Raw genomic sequence first — 27215 nt, 5'->3', positions numbered from 1 at the left:
ATCCCTTAGTCTGGAGTTGAAGGACCTTTCAAATCTGCTGTGGCTGTTGGTGTGCCCTTGGGCACGCACTTATCCTATTTGGACCTCTGTTTCCTCATCTATAAAACGCGGGGTGGGACCAGAAGGCCCCTAAGCCGCCTTTCAGCTGTAGGTCCCATAATACGACCACATGAATCCCTTGCATTGGATAGCACTTCATACTTTGCAAAGCACTCCCTCATCCGTTAACTGATCCGTAGCATTTCAGTGCTGTCGACATTTTCAGCATTTTGCAGGTGAGAAAGACAAAGTGAAAAACACTGCTAGTTAGTGACAGCTTTGGCCGTGATTCTAAGTTGAGTATGTTCTTCACCGTGCCATCCTGACACCTGACTTAAGGGTTTTAGCCCAAGATTACCCGCTTGCTAACGTGTTGGGAGGGAAGAACATCATTGTGGCTTACGGCGATGGAGTAGCCCGTCATCAGGATCAGAATGATCAGCAAGAAGCCAGTCACTTCATCCCAGGCTCTCTTCAGTGTTGTGCTGACGATCTGGAGTCTGGGGTTGAGCCGTAGGAGGCTCCAGAGCCGAATGGTTGTCAGCAAGACCAGGAAGCCAAGGAGGTAAGTGAGAGCAGAGGTCACTTGTACAATGTCATGGAAGCTGGTGAATCTACCAAGAAAGTTTGGCCATTAGTCATCACCACCAGTGAATCAACACTTCCATTTCTTTGGCAGAAAAGTTTTCTTAACTTTGGTAACTTCACAGGCAAGTTTTTACATTGGATGGTTTCAACCAAGCTTTAGCTGAAACTGTTAACTACTGTAATACTTTTCCCAATAAAGTCTAGTGGAAACTTGACGTTGGGGATGAATGGGTGGTTGTCATTGAATGTAGAGGGGAAGATGTGCTTGAGACAGTCCCAAGGCTAGCCTCTCTGAATTTAGGAATCAGGCCAGCCCCATCTCTTGTGAACATGAACAAAATCTTATCTCAGTTGGAGAGAGACCTTTTCCCATGAGGTGTCATCATGAGGGCCTGAGCTCTGTCTAGTGCCCTGGTAACCTATTCCCCAGCCAATGACAACCAAACCTGGGATTTGGAGATTGAGCAGTGATAGCAATAGAGACACGGAAGACATGTTTGTGTGGGAAATGAGGTGTTTGGTAAAAAGGGTTTTTAAGTGTTGGATATTTTTGCTCATAAAGGTCTGGAATGGACTATCTCTTATTCCACTTTCCTCCCTTACCCTCTATACATTAGTTTTTGTGGAATGCACATCTATGGGGTCAGGGAGCCTGTGGGCCTCAGTTTGGCAAAGTGTCAAATTAAGAAGTTGGACTTGATGTCCTCTGAATGTCCTCCTAGTTCCAAGTCTACGATTGTATAATGATACCTAAATACCTACTTCACTTGCTTAGTGAGGTCTGCTCTCCAAATAACGTTAACAAGATAATTAGTAATTTTGCCAAGTTATTATATCTTGTAACATCTGGGCTAATAGAAAAGACCACGCATACTGAAGTGTGCTATTGTGTGTGCCATTTAGCAGTGATTAGCAAGGTAGATGAGACTGTAGCTAACGCTTTCTGTTAAGTAAAGTAGAAAGAAGATTCTGTCTCTTTGCCATAAACTGGACCCTAGAGCTCCTCCTGCCAAATCTCAATCTAGATAAGTGTTGGATGTTTTTAGTTAAAAAAACAACTCATTTACATGTCTGGACTGTAATGTAGGATGTCTCCTCATAAGGTTCTATGCAAAGAGGTGGCCAAGGCAGCTGCCTTTGTGGCCCTTAGGAGAATGCAGTGCTTATCACAAGAGGAAAGGGGCCATCAGGAGGTCCCTAAACCCAGACCAAGCTCATGGAGACACTTCCACATTGTGTTGGTGTTTTACTAGTTTGGCTATTGTCCACACAGCAGGCGCCATGTGCTCAATCCTTTAATTTAATGGATCAAAATGCCTTTAACTGGCTAGTGTTCAGAACAAGGAAACCATTAACTCATTAGTGAGGTTCTGTGATTCTGTTGTGCATTGTTCCATTGGTCAGTACCAATGTGACCGTGTGAAAATAGTGAATGAAGTAAGCTCCCGGAGGCCAGAGGCTGTTTTCATTTTTGCCTTTGGATGCCCAGGTCCTGGCACATTGTGCTTAATAAATCTTATCTAAACACACTGAGCACCGTGATGAAGGCAGAAAGAATTTAATTCAAACAAATGCATGGCAAGAAGGGTAAGTGATGTTGTCATTTTCTAATTGTTTGCCGTGTACATTGGCCCAAAATTAGTTTGTAGCTGTGATAGCTACAGAAATATATGGGAGGCTGAAGAGGAAGGAACAAGTTTTGGCTTAGTTTGCTTTCCTCCAGAGGGCCTTTATTCTCCTGCAGGGGCTGATAATCTTTGCTGTAAGCTAGGGCAGAAGGCGAGAGCCTTGGCATCCTATGTCTTGGGGTCTCTCTTATGCCAGGACTGCTTTCTCACCTGTTTTTATTATGACGGTATTGCTCCATATTTCTTTTATGCAAGAAAAAACCCTTCAGCTGGAGTGCCAGCATTATAAAGCTTATGAGGACTATGCTTGTATCCAGGGCATTGCTTTTCCTGGTGAAGTATTTCCATCCTTGTTGCCTCAGCCGGCTCCCCTAAACATAAGTACAGTGGTTACTACTGCTCATAGGGAAGATTGGATAGTTTACCCTTAGGAAATCTTGCTCCAGTAGAGATTGAAATGTAATATGATTTTATTTTTGCTCTGTTCTTCAGCCACTCAGAGCCGATTCTTATAGAAAAGAAGTTGGTTGATTCTAAATAAGTAAGAAACTTGAATTTGAACAGCTTCTTTTTAGAGAACTAAAAACTTGGTTAGATTTAAAAATAACTATTTGAATTAGCTCTCAGTGCAGAATCTTGGCAAAGTCCTTTCGTTGTAGAGAGGAATCACAAGTGTCACAATTATGGAGCACTTATTTCATGCCAACAGTGTTAAATGACTGACCTTCAGAATGTCCTGGACTCTAAAGCAGATCGATCCCAGTTTTACCTGTATGAAGATGTAATAAAAAAGTAGCAGAAAGTAGATAATGTTTGAGGCAATGAACCAGATGAAACTCTCGTGGGTCTCAGTGATATGTAAACTGTTCACTTTGGTAGAACTGAAGAAAGCTCCTAGAAGGAATGCAGAAAGTTTTGGGAGATGAGTCTGGCTTCCTCCCCACCCCCCCACCCCCCGGACACCCAACTATTCAGACAGTCCCCTAGCTAGCCATTGCTACTTCCTTTAGTCCTGAGTTTCATGAGCTCACCATGCTCAGTACTTAACTTTTGTTAAATAAATATGATTCTGGAGTCAGGAGGACCTGAGTTCAAATTCGGCCTCAGACACTTAACACTTACTAGCTGTGTGACCCTAGGCAAGTCACTTAACCCCAATTGCCTCAACAAACAAACAAACAAACAAATAAATATGATTGATCCCAAGAATAGAGGAATAAATGTTTTTAAAAAGAAGGGAAAAATGTGTAAACCGAGAAAGAGGAAAAAAGTAAAACGTGTTCCTACTATTTATGCAATGGGTTGTTTCTCTGGTTGCTACATAAGGGAATGTATATTGACTCACAACCATTAAGGAAAATGAGTCAATGAACCTTTCCTAAGTAGAAAGATGGAAGCTGGATAAGCTATACAAGAAGATAGGGCAAGAAAAAATCTTCTTGACTCGTTGCAGTGCTGAAGTGTGAAGTTCAAGAGAAAATAGAAAGGGTAGGATGGTAAATAGAAATATGTAAATACTGATAAGTGAAACTTGTAAATGTTTTAAAGAATTAAAATATATTTTTTGCTCCCTAAGAAAAATTCTAATAAAAGTATGTAAAGATAAATGACTGTATAGTTGTCCACTTTTATTTTGTGCTATTGAGTAGTGTATACAAATTGAAGATGTTAATATCCCAATAAAAAAGTTATGAACTCTTATTTCCATATAAGGTTATACTAAAAATATTAGAACTCTTCAGTCTACAAGATGTGACTGAGGTTTAAAAATGATGAAAATTCTTGTGAACATATACCTGCTCACTAGATCCCATAATGCTGGCATCAGGGGCTACCTCTTTTTTTTTTTTTTTCTTAATGGGAATCTCTCTTGAAACACAAGTACATTTTAGGATCAATCAAAGGAAATCCTTTACATAGTGCATAATAAGCTCATGGAACTTATGAGAAGCAATACATTCTAAAAACAGTTTTAAAAGGAAACAAATTCTAATGTTTTAAATCAACCTGAATTTACAGTACACTATTGAGGAGGGCTATTAAACAAAATCTTGGTTTCATTCCCAAGTACCTGCCTCATGGTAGCCAATAAATTCTTGTTGGCTGATTTGGTGTCATTATTAAGATCAGTGACCTGAGTAGACTGGGTGCAGCAAGCAGTTCTTAAGTAGGGAGTGAAATCTGTCTCTTCCCTGTTTGTAATGAAAGTGAAAGATGGAACCTCCTAACTGCTATGTGTCACATACACAGTATACAGCTTCTGGGGATAGGACTGTCAGAAATGATCTAAGCAGATTTTCCTACATGAGCTTGGAAGATAGTGGACATAGTTTGGAATTGCCTGTGGGATGTAGATGACTTTCACTTGAGCCTTTTGTGCATCCATAGACTTACTATAAGCCCCAGTGTTCACATTTTCTTACCCTACACAGTCTCTAATAGAGACAATGAAGTGGGTACAGGTGAGGATGGAGCATCTGTCTTAGTGAAGATTCCACCTACCTAAGAGTCCCAGTACAAATGGAGTGCATGATTGACTCCAGACAACATAGGAGACAGTGACAGAGCCAAGAGAGATCAAGCCACGTTCTATTTACATTCCAGTCATCATAACTTGCATTTATATGGTTCTTGAAGGTTTACAAAATGCATTCCCCAAAACCACCCTGTGAGATTGGTAGTAGAAAGTAGAATTCCCACCTTGAGCCAATCAACAAGCATTTATTAAGCACTTACTGTGTTCCAGGCACTGTGTTAGGTGTTGGGGATACAGAGGCAAGGGCAAAATGGTCCTTGCCTTCAAGGAATTTTTGAGTTGAGGGAGACACTATAGATGAGTAGATGAGAAGACAGAAGAAGATAGTTTTGGGGGAAGGCACTGGGAGGAACAAGAGTAAACAGGTCCTAAGAGGTTATGTTATTTGCCCATGGTCACAAATACCTGACTTGGGATTTAAATACGTTTCTCTGACCCCAGGTCCAGCCTTACAACACATAAAGTAATCATTACAGTGAGATTTTGAAAACTTTTTGTGACTTTACTACCTGTTTTTTTTTTTTTTTTTAACATCTCCCCCATCTTCTTTGCTTTACTAGTAATAAAAACTTTTGGGGCAGCTAGGGGGCACCATAGTGCATAGAGCACTGGGCCAGCAGTCAGGAAGATTCATCTTTGTGAGTTCAAATCTGGCCTCAGACACATCCTAGCTGTGTGACCCTGGGCAAGTCACTTTACCCTGTTTGCCTCAGTTTCTTCATCTGGAAAATGAACTGGAGAAGGAAATGGTAAACCACTCCAGTATCTTTATCAAGAAAATCTCATATGGGGGTCACATAGAGTTGGACATGACTAAAACAACTAAACAAAACCTTTAGAAAATATTGAAAGGGTTGTGTGCTAGCTTCAGGATAGGAGGACTGAAACTTTGAGACTGTTCTTATTCTACAGTGGACCAAGAAAGAAATTTTGATCAGAAGCTGGAAGAGAACAAGTGGACTCTTGAGAAGGAATAAGGGGTTGATAATTAAGTTAGCCTGCTACCAAGAAGTCTCAGGGATTTATATAAGCTTGAAGCCTTGTACCTAAAGAGGGTTTTGAAATTAAAAATAAAATGTTTTCAACAAGAGAAATGCCCTTTATTTAGAATGACTAAAAAAAAAATGAAGTAAAACAGATCTTCCCTTTACCCACCAGGGAGTGTGGAAGGACGAGGGGAGGGGAGGGTAAGAGGTGCTCTTACCCACACCATTAGACTCCAGGATCAGGGTCACCACACCGAAGAGGTTGATGTTAGCATTATAGACAACAAATGCCACAAATAGGCTTCTGGTGCGTCTATCTAGCCAGTGGCTTTGCTTCAGGTGCTGAAGAATTCTAGGGAGGCAGAGGAGAAAAAAGGAAAAATTATCCAACTCCAAGAAGGAAAAAAATGCCCTAATATTTCTATCTTCTTTATCATAAAACAGGATACTAGCAGGGGTTTTTTTTGGCGGGGGTGGGGGGAGGTGTCTTCTGCCTTTTGAGTGGCCACTTTTTGTGAAATTTGCATTTGATTAAAAATGCTAATATTTCTATCAGTATTTGCATAAAAGCAAACATTTGAATATTGTCTATAATTTCACAAAGAAAAATTCTCAGCATTAAATACAACATAATACAGCTAAACATTTCAAGAACTTATTCAGAAGGAATTTTTATGTACTGTGCAGGTTAGTTGCTGATATGAATGGACACATTAGTTTTTCAGGTGAAGCACTGTTCTGTTTTATCTTTATGGGTCAGGTTTAGGATCATTTAGGATCATTACTTGGGCAATTTACCTATCTCTTCCCCCTCCCAATTCCTTGCAAGTTTAAAGAAAATAAAATATTTAAATGTTAAGTCGTGATATTAAGTAGTTATATAGAGGGAATGGACCTTGAAGGGTCATCTAGTGCAACTCCCTTGTTTTGTAGATGAAGAAATAGACTAGAGTTTAAGTGACTTGTCTAAGGTCACACAATAAGTTAGGTGTCAGAGCCAGAACTAGAACCCAGCTCCTCTGATGTCAAATCTACTACTTTCTCACATGGTGAGTGAAGCCTTCATTTAGATGCACACCAAACTGTTGCCTGGGTTTCTGATAATTTTAGCATATAGTTTTGGGGTAAATAGTGTTTGTGAAGATAGTCTTGCCCAAGTGACATTTAAAAGAGTTTGGCCAAATTTGAGTTATACTTGAATACCATTGTGTCTGTGGGTGAAAAAGAAAATATCTTACCAGAAATTCATGGAATGGATTTTTGCCCAAACTAGAACGTACCTGTAGATTGTGACAAAACCTGGAACTTTGTATGTAAAAGGTAAATTTCCTTTAAAAAAAAAATGGTCCCTGATATGTGAGTTCCACAGTAAATAGATGTGGTATCTGTCAACCTGAATTTACAATATATTTTGATGAATGGATAGAAAGCTGCATCCCAGAGCCTTTTTTGCTCAGAGTTCAGATTCACTCACCTGTTAGCTTCCTCAGAGCTGGTCCCAAGGGCAACAACATAGCCTCCGCCTGAGTAGACTGCAAACCGTCCTTGGATAGCATAGTCACCCAAGGCTTCCTCACTCTGATAACACCAAATGCTGTCTTGATTGGTGCTATTCAGGTCAAGGGGGGCCCAATTAACTCCATAATTCTTTTTATCCTCCTGATGATTCTGATAATAGGGCTTTACTTGTTCACTGGGAGAAATTCTATTTGGAAAGGATACAGTATCAGGAAGACGGATCTGGCGAATTTGGACACTGCCTATAAGGAAGGAATTTCCTTCAGCGATGAGGCCTAGAGAAAAAAAAATCATTAAAGCATCATCCAGCTAAGAGAGAAAAGATAGCATTAGACAGTTTACTGGAAAACCTAAAGTAATGGGACTTACAGTACTAAGACCCAAAATATTTCACTAAAATTTTATAAAGAAACTAATCTATGCAAAAACTATTACTTTATTTGTTAAATAGCATAACTATAAACAATCCATGTATCCAGTGATTGTTCAGTGTAATCCATGTGACTAAATATTGTACCATAATGGCAAATATGATGAAAAACAAATGTGAGAAGACAAAAAGTGATAGAGAATGAAGTGTGAACAATATATCGCCAATTATGTAACAAATTATGCAACACATTAATAGTGACAACCCTTTATACACAAAGAGGATGGTTTTATTGTTTGGTAAAATTACACATTTAAAAAACAAATTATAAATGATACCATTTTATAGATTTTTTTTTTTTTGGCAAGGCAATTGGGGTTAAGTGACTTGCCCAGAGTCACACAGCTAGTAAGCGTTAAGTGTCGGAGGCTGGATTTGAACTCAGGTCCTCCTGATTCCAGGGCTGGTGCTCTATCCACTGCGCCACCTAGCTGCCCCAGACTAGTTAGAAATGAAGGTGATAGAAAACCAAGAATTACCAAGAAAATAACCCAAACGTTGTGGGGAACCTATAAGATTTAACAACATGAATTATTCAGTCCCTACCATGCTAGTTGTTGGGGTCCCCACCATGTGATACTTACCTTTGTAATCCCCATACAGATTAGGAATAAGGATGTTGTTAGTCCATTGGTAGAAATGTTTAATACGTTGGATCTCTTCAAAGTGGTTAGTAATTCTTTTCTGGATGGCTTGATTGAGGTAAAACTTGTTGTAATGCCTTTCTGAATGAGTGGAAATCATCAACATTATAAAGAAAAGGATTTGTACTGTTGGACAGAGAAATCAAATGAGTAGTTAAGAGGCAGCAATGATATGGTAAATAGAATGCTTGGTTTCTTAGCAATTAGTAAGCTATACTTTCTCCAAGAAATTGGAATTCCCTGCTAGGATTCCTCCCTCCACCCACCCCATTTGCTTATTTTTCACTAGATAATTTTTCCCAAAGGAGGGAAAAATATCAGAGGTCACACACATCAGCACCATTGTTGAGTTTGCTACATCGTTGAGTTATACAATAATACATAATGTATGTATGATGTCTGTGTTCACAAAGCAGAGTAGCACCTGTCTTTCGAAATCCATGGGATGTGTTTCAGCTGCATTGATAGCAGTGGAAGGAAATCATAAACATAACACCATATCATTTGGGGGTGTCTTTAAACATTTTTTTCCAAGTGATTCACTTTTCCTCCTAGCAACTCTGTGAGATAAGTAGGTCTGTTGTCATTATTTCTATTATTCACATAGGGAAAAAGAGTCACTGAGAAATTAAGAGTTTTTTGTCTGGGGAATTAGCAGAGCTGGGACTAAAACCTGGGTCCCTCCCCTCTTGATTAGTCATCTTTCCATTTGACTACACTGCCTTCTACAACCCAGAAGTAAACTCTCAAAAAAAAAAAAAAAGAAAGAAAAAGAAAGAAACTCTCAATAGATAAATGTCTTCTCCCCTGTATTTTTCTTATTTTCTCTGGAAAGGTATTGCTTTCTCAACCTGCTGTCATATTCTTTTTCATACCGAAAATTTCTCTCGCCAGTTGGTACAACTGTTTCTCTTTTGTGCTTCTTTCTGGAGCTTTAACTGGGCTGTTCACAGCAGGGACTCTATAGATGGGGTTGTTCTCATCTCTTAAACCAGGTGGTGACAAGGAAGGGCATCTTGCTGTCAAAAAATGGATGGAGGCAAAAGAAACACTGTGCTTTGGTGAAATACTGATCAATTTAGCCCTGGACAGAGGAAGACTAGACCAGAGGTGCAGGATCCCTAAATGTATGAATCCAACCCAACCCAATATGCATTTGTTAAATGTCTGCTAGTTTGAAGGTACTTTGCTATGTGCTAGGATACAATGACAAAATGAAAATTGGTTTGATTCAATAAGGCATTGCTAGAGGTCTTCCCATCTGACTTCAATGTGCCCTGCCTAGATTGTAATCGATCATGCTAGCACAGTACAACTGAAAGTCAAGCATTTATTAAGCACCTAATAGATAATAAGCAGGAGCACCTAAGTGGCACCATAGTACATATAGCTCCAGGTCTGGAGTTAAGAAGACTTATTTTCCTGAGTTTAAATCCAGCCTCAGACACTAACTGTGTGAACCTGGGCAAGTCACTTCACCCTGTTTCCCTCAGTTTCCTCATCTGTAAAATGAGCTGGAGAAGGAAATGGCAAACTGCTCCAGTATCTTTGCCAAGAAGACACCAAATGGGGTCACAAAGAGTTCGACACAACTGAAAATGATTGAACAACAATGTATCAAGCACTGTATTAAGCACCAGGGATATAAAAAAGGGCAAAAGATAGATCCTGCCCTCAAGGAGTACACAGTCTAAGAGGGAAACAACATACAAACAACTAACCCCCCAATTGGGGGTCATTTCAAAGGAAAGACTCTAAAGCTAAAGAAAACGGGAAACATAGGACTTAGAGGAATTACCCAGGAGAGCCAAGATTCTTCTTATGTGCTGTTCCTTCTCTTTGTTATGCCATGATATCTTTGTCAGCAACAGTGAGAAAAACAGTGTGAGTATCATCACCTATACAAGAGAATAAGAGATTTTTTGCTGAACATGTTATTACAGAATCCAAAAGAGGGCAAGAGGTTGAATTTTTTGGCTAGAATGAGAATTGATTACGCTGAATGGATTTCAATACCATTATTTCTGTTACCCTTATCAGTGTCAAACCTAAAACTGTCTGATTTCACTGTCTTTGTAAAATAACCATTATAAAGTCCCAAACTACTAATGTTTGAGGTACGTAAACGTGTTCCCATGAGTAAAGTGTATATTATCTTATGCAGTGCTTTATGAACAACCCTTGAATATGAAAAATAGAACATCTTGCAATATTGGAAGGGAAGTGGACAGCTTGTGATGACTTGTAGATCTCATTCCCTAGTGTATCTTTGGAGGGACTCTGTTAATGATTTAAAAAAAAAATGTCAAGTAGAACATCATAGAAAGTCTTTACTCTTAGAGCTAGAAGATAACTTAGAGATCATTTAGTTCTACCCTCTCAGGGAATAGGTAAGGAAACTGAGGCTGATGGTGGGGTTAGATGATGTTCGCAAGTTTATGCTGCTAGTTAGAGAAAGAATTAGGACTTAACTGAATTAGGACAGATACTGAACATTGAGGGAAAAATCATTTGGAAAGAAGAGAAGCCGCAAAGTTTATTTGGTTCAGCTTTTTTGTATTTTTGGCAGCTTTATCCACTGTGGCACCTAACCGCCCCCCCCCCCCAGCTGCCCCTTTTGGCAGCTTTTAAAAAATTCAATTGTCGATGTTAATTGTACTACTATAGCAATGACCAGGCCCCTTTGGAGGTATAGGGCTATAAAGCTGTGTTATTTGGCAGTATTGTCAATGGCTGGAATAGCAAATCTACCTGTGGTTTCACTGGTGTACAAAAAACCTGGTGAGGAAACTCCTACCAATGCAAGTAGACACCTTGCCTGAAACTTATAATCTGGTCGCCTAAAGCTGTAAGAGTCTAAGTGACTCAGCCAGGTTCACACAGCCACTATGTATGAGCCAGGACTGGAACCCAGGTATTTGTACATTGTCTCCCTCATTAAACTGTGAACCCCTTGAGGGCAGGGATTTTTTTCCACTCTTAGTATCCTCAGTACTTAACATAGTGCCTGTCATATAGTAGATGTTTAATTAATATTTGTTGACTTGTCTTTGAGGCCAGCTGTCTCCCCATTACACCATATCCTCTCCATCAATGGCTGGTAGTTTTAAACACAGGCCTTTACAAAGATCTTTGTAAAATGTGAGTTGAGGGGCAGCTAGGTGGAGCAGTGGAAAAAGCATTGGCCCTGAATTCAGAAGGACCTGAGTTCAAATCCAGCCTCATACACTAGCTGTGTGACCCTGGGCAAGTCACTTAACTCTAATTGCCCCACCAAAAAAAAAATGTGAGTTGAAACCTCAGTGTTGTCTTTATTTGTATTTCTCTTATTAGTGGTTTGAAGCATGTTTTCATATTGAATTGATAATTTTCAATTTTCCTTTTGTGGAAACTATTTGTTCATATTCTTTGACAACTTACCTATTAGAGAATGGATCTTAGCCTTATGGACTTGTGTCAATTTCCTATATATATCTTGTATATCAGACTTACCAGAGATAGTGATTAAAAGATTTTTTTATATGTACTCATTTTGTTAGTGTAAAAACTTCTTAATTCAATTGTTTTAATTCTCACCTCTATTCTTTGTTTGGTTAACAGTTCTCCCCATCTATAATTATTTTTTTTTATTATTATTATTTTTTTAGTGAGGCAGTTGGGGTTAAGTGACTTGCCCAGGGTCACACAGCTAGTAAGTGTTAAGTGTCTGAGGCCGGATTTGAACTCAGGTACTCCTGACTCCACGGCCGGTGCTCTATCCACTGTGCCACCTAGCTGCCCCCCCAACTATAATTATAACAGAGACTTCCTTCTGTTCTTTTTTTTTTTAAATGTAACCTTTAGTATCCAGGTTAAATGTCTATTTGGAGTGTTATTGTGGTATAAGATGCTAGTCTAAACCGAATTTCTGCCAAACGAGTTTCCAGTTTTCCCAGTGGTTCTTGCAACATAGGAGCTTTTTCCTTTATAATTTGGATTTATATATCTTGGATTTATCAAACACTGAACTACTTTTTGTTAAATTGTTGTTGTTTTTTTGCTTAGCTATTTTTTTTTTACTGTTCACTTTTTCTATTTCTAACCACCACCAAATATTGGTTAAATAGTGGTTATTATATAGTTTTTGGTTTAGTAATGCTCTGCTTTTTTCACTATTTCCCTTGAACCCAGGTCTTCCTAGCTCTAAGATCAGCTCTTTATCCATTATACCACACTGCCTTTGAGGGTACATAGCAGAGGTTTTTAACTGTTTTTGTGTTATGGACCTCTTTAGCAATCTGGTAAAACCTATGGATCCCTTCTCAGAATAATGTTTTGAAATTCATAAAATTAAACATTCAATATTACAAAGAAATCTTAGGTTAAGAAACCCTCCCTGTTCTAGTCCTTTATTCTGCCAAATGTCTTTTGCTATCATTTTGTTTCATTTTATTAAACATCTCCTTGGTAGTTTGGAGCAGCACTAAATACGTAAATTTATTTCAGTCCTAGTCTCATTTTTATTAAATTCTCACTTACTTTCACTGGCTGGATTATGAAGATATTTTGGAGGACTGACAGTACCATTGAAATGACCCAGCTGGTCGCTTGATCTTTGTTCAGTTTTAGGCTATAAAGAGCTGTGAAAAAGGCGGAGGCTAGGCTTGTAACACCCAGAAGGAGCCAACAGACATAAATGGACCATTTTGGCAGGTAGTTCAAGACAGCAAGCTTCTCTTCCTCTGAGTCCAGCATAGGGAAACTTGTGATATCACTAAAGAGAAGAGATTGAGGGCAAGAATCTTGCATTAAATGATGCAGAAGGAGGAAGGTAGGAAACAGAGGCAGGAAGGATCCTCTTACCTGGGTGGACCCTGAGCCATGGAGAGAATCTGGGTCTCCATGAGCTTCCTGAGTCTCTGTAGCTGGCTGGCCGCGTGCAGGAAGTCGTGGGGCTTTCTGGATGGCCTTGCCAAAAGTGTATTGCACTGGAACTGCAGCCTCTCCAGGGCTCTGAGCAGGTAACGGTTTAAATGGCAGAGATTTTCTGGAACCTCTGAAAGCACATTCCCTATGAATGTGAGACTGCATCTCAAGGGAAAGTTCTTCATCAGGGCTGACTGAGTATATATATATATATGTGTGTGTGTGTGTGTGTGTGTATATATATATATATGTATGTATGTATGTATATATATGTATATATAGGCAGGGCAATTGGGGGTTAAGTGCCTTGCCCAGGGTCACACAGCTAGTAAGTGTCAAGTGTCTGAGGTCAGATTTGAACTCAGGTCCTCCAGAATCCAGGTCCGGTGCTTTATCCACTGTGCCACCTAGCTGCCCCCTGGGGCTGATTGACTATTAACAAAGATGGATGACTTCAATTTACCTTTCTTCATCTACCTTTGCTGAGCTGTGCTTCCATCTACATGTTATACTTGATTCTTCTCTACAATCATTCAGCTGTAAGGAACTTAGATACCGAGGGTATAGAATGATTCAAGTAATAACACATCCTCCTTCCCCACTCCAATCAATCACTAAGCAGTTATTGGTTGTTGTTGTTGGGTCTTCAGTCATATTCAACTCTCCATGACCCCATTTGGGGTTTTCTTAGCAAGAGATACTGGAGTGATTTGCCATTTCCTCCTTCAGCTCATTTTCCAGATGAGGAAACAGGCAGGCAGGGTTAAGTGACTTGTCCAGGACCCTGTAGCTAGGAAGTATCAGAGGTCATTTTTGAACTCAGGTCTTCTTGACTCCAGGCCCTGCGCTCTATCTACTGCACCACCTATCAGACATTTATTAGCTGTGTGATCCTAGGCAAGTCACTTCACCCTGTTTGCCTCACTTTCCTCATCTGGAAAATGAGCTGGAGAAGGAAATGGCAAACCACTCCAGTATCTTTGCCAAGAAAACCCCAAATGGAGTCACAAAGAGTCAGAAACGCCTGAACAAACCAAGCATTTATTAAGTATCTACACTGTGCCAGGGATTAAGAATGCAGATGCAAAGCCTACATGGGGGGAATCAGGAAGGTCTAATGGAAGGAGGTGGTGTGTAGTCTGAGATTTAAAGGAAGCAAGGGATTCCAAGAGGGCATTTCCCAAACCGGTCTTGGAAGCCTGCACAAAGGCACGTAAAAGACTTACAGTCTCGTGGGGCCTAATTTGTAGAAACATTTTATATGGGAAATATACCAGGTGGTCACTATGAGAAACAAACTGTGTGCAGGAATTGATTTCCTCTGTCACAGCATCTCAGTGGTCTCTAGAAATGAACAGGGAATTACAGTAGCTTCCTAGAGAGGAAGCAGGGCAGTTGGTCTCAGGTGTCCTAGGGGAATATTTCAATGGAATCACTGTCAGCACCGGCCTCGGAAAAGTCCTTCAAAGTGTCAGGGCGGGTTTTTCACTAATTACCATGCCCAATCAAGAGGTCTCGGCTCAAAGGGGTTAAAACCAGTCAGAGGTAAAATCCCCCTTTTCGGTAGTTCAGTGGTTAGAAACAGTGGGGAGGTAAGGAGAGAGAAGGGGTCAGTTAATGAAAAGCACTTTACCATTTGTGAGATGTGACCCTGTCTGCTGCCAGTGACCTCCTTGCCTCTCCAGATGAGAATGAATGAGGCTTGACAACACCTTGACGAGTTCTGTCACACTGTCAGAAGTCCAGTTGGAGCCTTCCCACTTGGAAGGCGAGCATGCATTTTTCATGTGCAAAAATCCCACTGTTTCCTTCAACTCCTGAATGTGGAACCAAGATGGAGAAAAGTTAGTGGTGCCCTTATTTTTTACATCAATTAAGAGCGATCGTATTGAAGGTATTAGAAGAAATGCTAAAGAGTAGGGCTCTATCTTTTGTTGAGGGGAAAAGCTGCTTCATCATCATAGATGTAGAGTTGGAAAGGACCTCAGACGCTATTAAGATGAGGGTGCTGAGGCTAAGGGACCTGTCCAAGGGCACACAGTTTGTACGTGTCTGAGGCAGGAGGTGAACTCAGGTGTCTGGGGCTCTCTGCCATTGCTGCTTCCATTCATTTATTAAGCCCCTACTATGTGCCGGACACCGGGCTAAGTGTTGGACACACACACACACACACACACACACACACACACACACAAGAAAAGTTCTTGCCCTCAAGAAACTTATATTCTATTTGGGGTGGGAATAACATCTACCCAGATAAGTAAATAACCTACTTCCTCAGAAAGCTGTCACCTCATTTGGTGATTTGTGAATGTCTTTAAAAGCAGCAACAAGGGAGACATTGGGATAAGTCAGTCAACACACACTTACTATGCATCAGTGCTGTGCTAAGCACTAGGCATACAAAGAAAGGTCAAAACAATCTCTGTCCCCAGGAGCTCACGAGTTCTAAAGGCAGATAACATGTAGATAGCTGGCTACAGAATGGATGGAAAGTAATCTCAGAGGGGAAAATGCTGGCACCTCGAAAAGGCCTTCTCAGGAGATGGGATTAGAGCTGGGCCTTCCCTCTGCCATGCCAGCCCCGCTTTCCCATGGGTGAATTCCTCCTGGGGCCTCCATTGTGGGGAATGGCCCAGGGAAGACAAGCTTCACGACCCTCCTGGACCTGCTCTCATTTTCTGGACTCTGGTGCATGCCCCTGTGCAGGTACCTTCCCACTACCCCCTTTTCAGCTCCATTTTGTGTGCTGTTCCCCCCCATTGAGGATAGAAATCGTCTTTCTTTCTTTCTTTCTTTCTTTCTTTCTTTCTTTCTTTCTTTCTTTCTTTCTTTCTTTCTTTCTTTCTTTCTTTCTTTCTTTCTTTCTTTCTTTCTTTCTTTCTTTCTTTCTTTCTTTCTTTCTTTCTTTCTTTCTTTCTTTCTTTTCTTTCTTTCTTCCTTTCTTTCTCTCTCCCTTCTTTTCTTTCTTTCTTTTTTTTTGGTGAGGCAACTGGGGTTAAGTGACTCGCCCAGGGCCACACAACTAGTAAGTGTCAAGTGTCTGAGGCTGGATTTGAACTCAGGTCCTCTTGACTCCAGGGCTGGTGCTCTATCCACTGTGCCACCTGGCTGCCCCCTTCCTTTCTTTTTGCTTATATTTGTGCTTAGCACAGTGCCTGGCATACAAAGTTAATAAATGCTGGTTGTCTCACCTTTCCTTGTTTCCTTGAAGGAAACCACAGGAACTAAGAGACCGCGGTATCAAGGGAGAGCCTTACCAGCACGGAGGACAGCCAGTGCAAGGGATGGTAACTGAAAATGGGATGTCATGTTTGAGGAACGACAAATTGGCCAGCATTGCTGGATCATAGAGTATGTGAAGGGAAGTAAAGTATAAGACCAGAAATGTGGGAGGCGCCAGACTAGGAAGCGCTTTAGATTCCAGACAGAGAGCTTTGCGTTGGATCCTGGATGTAAGATGGAGACACTGGAGTTTACTGAGTAAGGGGGAAGACTACGTACATCACAGAATACACCATAGAATACTTCTATACCACAGAATAATTACAAGAGGAGTGGAATGATAAGATTGCTAGAAAACTTAAAAAAAACCAAACCCTTCATTTCTACACACTGAGACCATCTGCTAGGAGAAATAATGGACTTAGGAAATATCAAACCCCCAAATCACAGCTTATTGATTGCCCAGAATAAGCCCATTTATAAATAACAGAAGAAAGTTTAAAGTCTAATTAGTCACAACTTAGTAAAAATGAAGACAAAAGGATCAATGGGACTCTGTGAAGTTTTCTTTTACTCATACAAAAGTTTCTGGTACAGAGCTGTAGCAATCAGTTTTGGCACCCAGGACAAACAGCAGAAAACACTCCCTCAAAATCAGTTTTGTAATTCATGATTGGAAAATAATCCAAGAAGTAATTAAATAAATAACAACAAAGGGAGACCCAAGCTTACTAGCTCCATGGGGAAAGAGAATAGAACATTGGTCCTGTGAGAACCTGGGACACCAAGAAAATCCATCTGGATTAAGCCTCTATCTGAAAAGGGAAGGGGATTAGCAGAGTAGGGTTGGGCCAGAGAGGATCTTATGTATTGTTCAACCAGAGGAGAGGGACTTGGGATATGTGGGGATGTTTATTTTTTGTGCTAACCTCAATTGATTTTGTGCTATAGAGGAATGTAAATGCTATTAAAATGTACATGCAACAAATTTGGAAATTGTTTTGCAGACATTTCACTTTTTTTTTCACCCGCTAAATTTCAGGGCTCTGGAGACAAAGCCCTGATGGCCTCACCTTAGATATCTATTATTATTGAAAAGGAGAGATCTGCAATGTGGTTCAGAACTTACCTCAATCATTTTTTGAGCAGTTACAGGCCCAAAAGATGTGTCTGAGGAGGAAGATGCCTGAATGGGAATGAAATGAGGTGGAATCTTCTCCTGTGGCTGAATCAGTGGGAAGATTTTCCCAATGACAAGATTGATTGGGAAGAGGATGGAAGCAGTTTGGATGCTGATAAGCAATTCAGACCAGGTCACAGCAAAAGGTCCTAGTGAGGGAATACACATAGTACTCAAATTCACTATGCACAATATCATCACCAGGTCATTCACAATTACTTTTATAGCAGCCATATTTATTATAAGGGGTTTGCTTTTCATTTCCCTGGTGAGAGAGGGAGAAAAGAGGTAGGAGGGAAGGGAGCCAGGTGATGCTGTGGATAAAGTACTGTAGAATCAGGAAGACCTGAGTTCAAATCCTGATTCAGATACCTACAAACTGTGACTCAGAGCAAGTCATCCTCTCTCAACCAGAGTTTTCTCTTCTGGAAAATAGGAATAACAATAGCACTTACCTCACAGGGTTATTGTGAGGTAATAATAATCAAACATTAACATTTGTATCATGCTTTAATATAAAGACTAATATTTTTATTGTTATTAGGGAAAGGAGGATTAGAGGTGGGTTTTTCTTCTCTCTTCCAAAGAAGAGAAGAGACCAGAGGGAATCCCAGACGGGTAGGGCAGCTTTGCAAGTGACAAGTTGAATTTGCTGTACACTTAAAAATAAGAGCATAGTGCATGGAAGTTTGTAGTTTCATGTACAATGCACTCCCATTGTATAATATATAGGAATGCTTGTTTTATTTGGTGTTTGTTAAGTCAATATAGAAATAAAATGAAATTCTAAAAAATTCTTACATAGCAACTTTGTTGCAGGTTTAGCTGGAGATAGAAAATTATTAAGAGCCCAAAGAACTCAGTGTATTCAGCTGGTGGCTAGGTGGTGCAGTGTATAGCATGCTGGGCTTGGAGTTGGGAGTCACAGATTCAAACCCTATCACTTACTATCTTGGCAAACTACTTAATCTCTTTCAGGCTCAGGGGCAGCTAGGTGTGCAGTGGATAAAGCACTGGCCCTGGAGTCAGGAGGACCTGAGTTCAAATCTCACCTCAGATACTTACTAGCTGTGTGACCCTGGGCAAGTCACTTAACCCCAATTGCCTTAAACATCCGGGTCCATCTCCAGTCATCCTGATGTGTATCTTGCCACTGGACCCGGATGGCTCTGGAGGAGAAAGTGAGGTTGGTGACCTTGCATAGCCCTGCCTCCTTTAAATCCAATTCACTGCCAGCCATGACATCACCGTGATGTCATGGTGCTGTTCAAGAAAGAAGGACAAACAACAACTCCTCTATTAAAATGGATGGGATGGTAATAGAAGGCCCTACCTCACAGGGTATGTAAAGCTCCAAACAAATGCTAGTTTTTTGATGAATAAATAAATGTAAGCAGGTAAGAGCAGGCTGCGAAGGAAAGGAGGCCCCCATTCTTTTCCTGATTCTAGCAGGGAGGGGAGTACAGTCATCCTTTTCACATTGCAACTTTCCCCATCATGGTTTCAATATAGGGCAGGTCGGCATAAGAAACTAAATGGGATTTTGCGGAGTTTGTGGCAGCTACAGATGACACATGAAGGCCAGCAAATGACACAGAAAAAGTTTAGATACTCAGAAATGAATATATGTATGGTATTGTATAATGTCAACATATTTTATCTTTCAATACCATAATAATCCAAACATCTTCTCTGGTACGAAGTAAGGGCCAAAATATTTTATGCAGATTTTCCAGATCACTGGGACGCCCCTAACCCCTGCAATGTGGAAGGGATAACTACAAATTATGGAGGTCCTGGCTGGATTTACCCCTATTCTGCATGGTCCTGTCCTCCTCAGGGCTGTTTAGCTTCCAGAACATGATGTTGATGACCATGTTACAAATAAGAAGGGTCATGCAGCATGATAGTCGCTGGACCCTTGTGACCTGGCTCCAGGGGTCGCAGGTCACCACTGACAGCCACAGGTGCTCCTGGGTGAATTTTTCTACAATCATGGAGGAATATAAATTTCTGAAGAGAGAACACAGGAGATAAGAAACCATTAGGAAATTCTTGGGCGAAGAATAGAAAGATTGCTGGGCTGGGGGAGAGGAGAGACCTGGATTTGAATCTTACCTCCACCCCTTTCTGCCTCTGGAACCAAGGACAAGTCCCCCAACCTCTCTGGGCCTCAGTTATCAATGGACATAAGGCTGCATGTATGGCAAGGACTGTATGCACTGCACTCTCTGAACCTTAAAGTGCTATAGAGATGTCTGCTATTTTATACAATAATAATAATGATAATGATAATTAGCATTTATATACTCCATTTTAAGTTTTGCAAAGCACTTTATAAATACTACCTCATTTTATTCTCCCAGTTCTGGGAATCAGGTTCTTTTGTTAGTCCCATTTTATAAATGAGGAAACTGAGGCAGATAGGGGCTAGGTGGCTTACCCAGGGTCACATAGCTATTAAGTGCTGGATTTGAACTCAGGTCTTCTTGACTCCAGGTCAAGCGCTCTATCCACTGAACCACCTAGCACCAATTTTTTTTTAATAATAAACATTTTAAAGTTTTGAGTTTCAAATTTTATCCCTCCTTCCCTCCTCCCTCCCTGAAGCAGTAAGCAATCAGATATAGGTTATACATGTGCAATTATGTAAAACATTACTATATTAGTAATTTTGTACGAGAAAACTTGAATAAAAGGAAAAAAATGAAAGAAAGTGAAAAAGAGCCTGCTTTAGTCTGTGTTCAATCAATATCAGTTCTTTCTTTGGAGGTGGATAGTATTTTTCATCATTAGTCCTCTGGGATTGTCTCGTATAATTGTATTGCTGAGAATTAAGTCATTCACAGTTCTCCATCAAATAATATTGTTGTCACTGTGCACAACATTCTCTTGCTAGTACCAACTTTTATATGGTGCTTAGAAGATTCAGGGGATGGGGAAGGGGAGGTCTTAACAAAAGTTAAAATAAAAACAAGCTCAATTATTTCATCCTTTTAATCAGTGCTCAAAAATCACTTGAGTTCAAAAGTCTGGCCCACACTTCTCAATTCCTACCCCCCACTTCTTGATTCTCTCTCTTTTTCCTGAGCAAGCTAAGAAAAGACAAGGGACTGTTTGTTCATGGTAAACTCACTCAGCATTCCCTCACAAATATAAAGTATCATGAAAATCCTAGCAAAAAGGTGGGGGGCAGGGTGGACTAGGAAGTAGAGGCAAGAACTTTAAATTCCTTACATGCTTCAGAGTGTCTTAGTCCCACCTTCATTTCTTTTAGGCTTTGAACACGTCAGTCAGTAAACATTTAGTAAGCAACCACTATATGCCAGGCACTGTGCTAAGTCCTGGAGCTACACATAGAAAGACAAAAGACAGTCCCTGCCCTCAAGAAGCTCCCCTTGTAATGGAGGAGACAACTTGCAAATGGCTATGTAGAAACAAGCCACAGAAAAGATCAATTGGAGATAGGCAACAATGAAGGCAGATTGGGAAAAGCTTCCCACAGAAGGTGGATTTTAGCTGGAACCTGAAGAAAGCCAGGGAAGCCAGGAGTCAGAATGAGGAACCTCATTCCAGGCATCAGCCAGGGAAAATGCCCAATCAGGAGATGGAGTTTCTTGTTCGAGGAATAGCAGGGGCTAATTGTCCCTGGATGGCTGAGTACAGTTGCCCGGTGTAAGATCACTGGAAAGTGGGAGGGGGCAGGATATAGAGGCCTTTAACACCCAAGCAAGATTTTATATTTGCTCCTAGAGGCCATAGGGAGCCACTTGGCAGCTGCGTGGAGGAAGGTGGAGTGGAGAAAGGGCGATCAGCCGACTATTAACTGCTTTGGTCAAAGCTTGACTTGATAGGGTCCTCTACCATTATGGTGGCAATATCAGAGTAGAAATGGTGGCTCTTTGGAGAGAAACAATGGGCCTTGGCAGCACCTTAACTATATATGGGGGGTGAGAGAGAGTGAGAAGTCCAGGATGCTTATGAGCCCAAGGGATGGGAGGATGGTAATAAGGAAGTTGGCAGGGGAGGGTCTGGGAGGAAAGATTATGAATTCAGTTTTGGACATGTTGAGTTTAAGGTGCCTACGGTGTTTGTATTCTACATGAGTCCATTATAAAAAAAAAAAACTCCAGTGCATCCGTAGAGATCCTAGAGGTCTGGTGAACCAAGGCGGGGTCAATATGTCCATTAGAGCCAGGAGCTACAGCAGAAATCCTGGGAGTAGTCAAAAGGATGGAGTGAGGCCTGATGGCCCAGGGCATGTGGTGGGAGAGACAGGAGAGAATTCAGTATTGGTTGTTATTTAGCAGTAATACCTAAAGGAAAAGAGTTCTTTCTTTGAGACCGATGTGAAAATCTGGTCCTGTTGGCAGTCTCCCAGGTCAACAGCCAGCCAACAATTACAGAGGAAATGCCACTTCTTCCTTGTGGCCAGATCACTGATGATGACTCGGCTTACATACCTGTAGTGAAACAGAGCGTCCCATTATTAGAATTAGCATCAGCTGTTTACTGAATGCAAAGGAGGTGGTCTTGATCCATCAGCGATGAGACCTTGTCATGATGATGATCCTGTTACTGAAAGCCAAAAGTACAGAGGAAAGCAGCCCTGAATTTGCAGTCAGAGGCCCTGGATTTGATTCCCAGCTTGGGTACTTATTATCTGTGTAACTGGAGGGAAGTTAGTCAAGCTCTCTCAGCCTCGGTTCTTCATCTATAAGATGAGAGGGTTGGGTTAAATGACCCTGGGCCTTTCTAGCACTGTCTTTTGATCCAAAGAAAAGTGACAGTCATTCTCGTTTCTAAATAGGCCCTAACCTTTTCCCACTCCCAGAGGAATCTTTTACTGCCTAAGAAGAAAATAGTAGTCTGGTGGAAATATCTACTGGGAAAGGGTTTGTGGAGGAAACATTGACATGAGGGCCATAACTAGAGTTGGGTGACTGGGTTTTAAAAAAATATGTATCTTTTTTTTTAATCATAAAAGTACTTTATTGTTTTCCAGTTACATGTAAAGATAGTTTTCAACATTTGTTTCCATAAGATTTTTAATTCCAAATTTTTCTCCCTCCCTCCCTTCCCTTCCCTCTTCCCAAGACAGAAAGTAATCTGATATAGACTATATATGTAGCATCACATTAAACATATCTCTGCATTAGTCATGCTGTGAAAGAAGAATCAGAACAAAAGGGAAAATCCTCAAAAAAGTAAAAACCAAAACCCAAAGTAGAAACAGTATGGTTCAATCTGCATTCAGAATTCACAGTAATTTTTTCTGGATGTGGAGAACATTTTCCATCATGAGTTCTTTGAAACTGGGGAGGGGCAGCTAGCTGGCACAGTGGATAAAGCACTGGCCCTGGATTCAGGAGGACCCCTCAGACACTTGACACTTACTAGCTGTGTGACCCTGGGCAAGTCACTTAACCCTCACTGCCCCACCAAAAAAAGAAATTGGTAACTGAGGTTTTGTCCCAGGGTGCTGAATTTAGAAGAAGACAGCACTTGCAGTTCAGCCACATAGAAAGAGCTGACCTTAGATCCTAATTAGCAAACATAATTAGTTAAAATAAGTGGCTCTTGTGCTTTTCTCTTCTGCCCCATCTTGATTGGATGGACCCTCACTAAGGGGGCTCCCCCCCTTCTCTCCTCTCTACCCAAATTTCCCCAGAAGAGACCTTGTGGTATCACAGGGTCTCTGCTATTGCAGCTGCCCCACCCTCAACTCACCTGAGTTCTATTATTTCGTTTGTTTTATTTTTTTTCCTTAATAGTATTTTATTTTTTTCCAGTTACATGTAAGGATGGTTTTCAACATTCATTTTTGTAAGATTTGACTTCCAAATTTTTCTCCCTCCCTTCCTTCCCTCCCCCTCCCCAAGACAGCAAACAAACTGATATAGGTTATATATGAACAATCACATTAAACATACTTCCAGTTTAGTCATGTGAAAGAAGAATCAGAACAAAAGAGGAAAACCTCCAGAAAGAAAAAAAAAACAAAAGAAAAGGTAAAAATAGTGTGTTTCAATCTGCATTCAGATTTCATAGTTTTTTTTCTGACTATGCAGTGCATTTCCCATCATGAATAACTGAGATATAGTTTGTGTTGCTTGCTCCATGTATAAAAATTGCTAGCAACTACTCTGACTATGAAATGGAAAAGGCCTGGGGTATATGCCTCTCATTGGCTACATGGTCTAGTGTTTGTGTGGCTATGTTTCTCTGCCTGCACAGGCATTTATTAAACATTTACTATGTGGTAGGAGGAGAGGCTTTAAAAGCCGGGCCTCTGCAAAATAGTCAGAGCACCTGTAGTAGATCTTAATAAGTGACTCCCCCTCCCAAACAGATGTTCATTTAACCAGTTCTTAGCTCAAGAGTATCAGCATTTTTTACTGTAAAGCTGTGCTGGTCTCTCTCCAAGATGCTGGTGACCTAGACACACGGGGAGGAAAACAAACCTGAATAAAAAGAAGACACTCACCAGGATGGGCTGGTACCAGAATTGTCATGCCAGAGCCGGATGCTATGCAGCTCCCCTAGTGGGGATCTGGTGCTGAGAAGGAAGATGTCTTGTGCCCCCCGTTCAAAGACGACTTTCTGGGGGTCACTCAGGTGGTGAGGATCGCTCCGCCCTTCTGACCCATAAAGGATGAGAATAACCTTGAATTGGATGAAGAAAGATTAACACAAGAGTTTCTAATACTTGACACTTGGAGATTGGGCCTAATGAATGAAATAGAACATCAGAATGGCAGATCTTGGTGGCTTCATTAGATTTACAGGAGGATTTAAATGAAGGTCAGTCCTTCAGATTCTTAGGTCTAGGCAAGGACAGTCTAGAAGTTGGACATACAATCTCTTAAATTATTTATTTTTAAAGCAAACAATCAATCAATCAGCATACGTGGATTAAGCACTTACTATGTGCCAAGCACAGTGCTAAGTGCTAGGAACACAAAGAAAGGAAAAACTGTCCCTACCCTCAAGGAGTTCACAGTCTAATGAGAACATGAATATATATGTGTGTGTACACATATATACATGCATACATATATGTGTGTGTGTATATGTATATATATATATATATATATATATATATATATATATATATATATATATATATACATATACACACACACACAGTAGAAGGCAGGTAAGTTCAAAGGGAAAGGCATTAGCAAATGGTGAGACCAAGACAAACCACTATGAGAAGTCAACAAGTCAAAGTATCCAGTTAGTCAGTAAGCATTTATTAAGCACCTACTATGTGCCAGAAAGGAAAGAAAGAATCCCTGCTCCTGAAGAGCTCATAATCTAAGGTGGAGACAACAAATGTGTACAAACCAGCTATATACGGGATAAACAGGAAATAATGAACAGAGGGAAGGCACCAGAATGAAGGATTGGGAAAGAACGGCTTCCTGTAAAAGGTGGGATTTTAGCTAGGACTTCAAGAAAGTCAAGAAATCCAGGACTTGGAGATGAGGAAGAGCTGACCTTAGGAGCTGTGTTGCTTGAGGAATGGCAAGGAGGCCAATGCCAATGGACACAGGGGAGTGATATAAAGCTAAAATACTGGCAAGGGAAGGAGCAAGGGTGCTAGGGAGCCACTGGAGTTTACTGAGTAGGGGGGAGGGCACTGTGTGTATGTGACATGGGCCAACCAGCATTTTAGGAAAATCATTTTGGTAGTTGAATAGAGGATGGATTAGAGGGAGGAGAAACTTGTGGTGGACAGAGACGTGAGCAGGCCATTGCAACAGTCCAGGTGTGATATGTTAGGAGGGCAAGCTCATGTGAAAGAACTTATGCCTCACCTTGGCTGTTGTGGCTGCCCTTCTACGATACCCGGTAAAGACCTGAATAAGGTAGTGAGATCGAGAGCTGGGGTAGTTGTCTGCCAGGATGGTGACTTTCATCTGCAGGGTGACCAAAACCAGAAAAATAGCCTCAGAATCCATTAAAATAATCCACACTTTCTCACCAGACAGAAATAGGCAAAACTCACTGCCACAGAATTATTGATATCACAACTCAAGTCAGAAGTATGGTGTAGGACAGGTGTCCTGGGAGATAAGGAGGATCAGCTATCTATAGTTGGTCACACACCCACCTATACATATACAGGGCACTCCAAAAGTTCTTTAGAACTTAAATCTGCACTGAGCCTTTTGGGACATACTGTACATGTATGCATGCATGTGTGTATGTATGCATGTATGTATGCATATGTGTATGTGTGTACACACATAAAACAGTGTGGTGCTCTTAAAGAACTTAAAAGTGTGGTGAATTCCAGGCCTTTTCAGTGCCTTTCAAAAGCCAAAACAAAAAAACAAAACAAAAACAAACGGGATTAAAGGATGGGTACAGGGAGGGGAAAGGGTGGAGGAGATTGAGGTGGGCCAGGAGAACTGGAGGAACTTCTGGGTTGACTTAAAAGTGAGGGCAGGAAGGGAAGTTCTCTCTCTGGTGGCAATTTAGCAGTGATGGAGCGGGATTGAAAGGTGTTCGGTCTTTTCAGGGATTTGAGGTCTGGCGGGCAGTTTGGGATTCGGTGAGTTTTATAAAGGAATAGCCTAAGCTTAGGTCTAAGAGTATTCATTTGTATTTCTCCTTCCTTATTTCCCTAATTGGTTTCAACTCTTGTTGTCTAATTAATTCCCAAGCAATAAAATAAAAAACTGAATTATCATAGATTAAAGCTCAGTGGCTCCTTTTTCTTATTGGTCTGTTATATATATATATATATGGGAAAGTTAAAGGGGGAGACTAATGCTCCGTATATCTAATTTGGCTCTCACAATACATATATATGGAAGACTTGAAGGAGGGAAGCCTGTGTTCAAGTCTTGGATCTGATCATTATCTATCTATCTATCTATCTATCTATCTATCTATCTATCTATCTATCTATCTATCTGTCTGTCTGTCTGTCTGTCTGTCTATCTATCTATCTACACACATATACATACATACACACACACACTCTATATTTTAAAATCACTATTGCAGTAATGAGGGCTAAAGTTATATGTTTGTCTCTACAATTAGGCCCAGAGCATCACTTGACTCTCCATCAGGATTCCAAGGAATGAATTGGTCACTTTCTATATTAATTAGGGAATGAGAAATACAATAGGGACAGTGTTCCTTTGTAAGAAAACAGGATAGAAAGGAAGTACCCATCTTGTTTGGCATTTGTTAAGTTTGGAATTATTTTTAGTGAAAAGAAAAAGATAAAAATAGTACACCATACTGAGGTGGTAATTGTTTATATTAGAAAAAAGATTCTTGTTTTTTTTTAAAGCAAACTAGTGCATGGCCATTTACATGCAACTTTGCATGAATGAGAATAATAATGAATAATAAATAAGATAAATAATAAACAGGAATAAATTTATGGCATCTTAAGATTTACAAACTGTTTTCCTTACAACAGCCAGCTTGTGAGGCTGGTAAAACTAAGTATTATCATTCTCATTGTACAGACAAGGAAATTGAGGTTTTAAAAGTTAAGTGACTTGCCC

The 27215-nt window shown here is 40.6% G+C and overlaps 1 protein-coding gene across 1 annotated transcript in view; it reads right to left on the bottom strand.

Annotated features, from left to right (window-relative positions):
• PKD1L3 (polycystin 1 like 3, transient receptor potential channel interacting) overlaps positions 1 to 27215 on the bottom strand; it is a 67383-nt gene that overhangs the window by 3272 nt on the left and 36896 nt on the right. Inside the window, exons 11-26 of the mRNA XM_043981208.1 lie at positions 25503 to 25604; positions 24167 to 24345; positions 21996 to 22142; positions 19490 to 19692; positions 17629 to 17828; positions 14908 to 15091; positions 13212 to 13404; positions 12888 to 13122; positions 10168 to 10267; positions 9245 to 9388; positions 8310 to 8495; positions 7252 to 7570; positions 5906 to 6129; positions 3025 to 3149; positions 2466 to 2626; positions 443 to 653 (exon numbers count right to left, since the gene is read on the bottom strand). Coding sequence (XP_043837143.1) covers positions 443 to 653; positions 2466 to 2626; positions 3025 to 3149; positions 5906 to 6129; positions 7252 to 7570; positions 8310 to 8495; positions 9245 to 9388; positions 10168 to 10267; positions 12888 to 13122; positions 13212 to 13404; positions 14908 to 15091; positions 17629 to 17828; positions 19490 to 19692; positions 21996 to 22142; positions 24167 to 24345; positions 25503 to 25604 — 2913 coding nt within the window. The remainder of the gene's footprint in view (positions 1 to 442; positions 654 to 2465; positions 2627 to 3024; positions 3150 to 5905; positions 6130 to 7251; positions 7571 to 8309; positions 8496 to 9244; positions 9389 to 10167; positions 10268 to 12887; positions 13123 to 13211; positions 13405 to 14907; positions 15092 to 17628; positions 17829 to 19489; positions 19693 to 21995; positions 22143 to 24166; positions 24346 to 25502; positions 25605 to 27215) is intronic.

This window comes from Dromiciops gliroides, chromosome 2 (genome assembly GCF_019393635.1).
Source record: "Dromiciops gliroides isolate mDroGli1 chromosome 2, mDroGli1.pri, whole genome shotgun sequence".
NCBI classification, from domain to species: domain Eukaryota; kingdom Metazoa; phylum Chordata; class Mammalia; order Microbiotheria; family Microbiotheriidae; genus Dromiciops; species Dromiciops gliroides.
The sequence above is the reverse complement of the archived record's forward strand: the minus strand, read 5'-3'. Positions and strand labels throughout refer to the sequence as shown.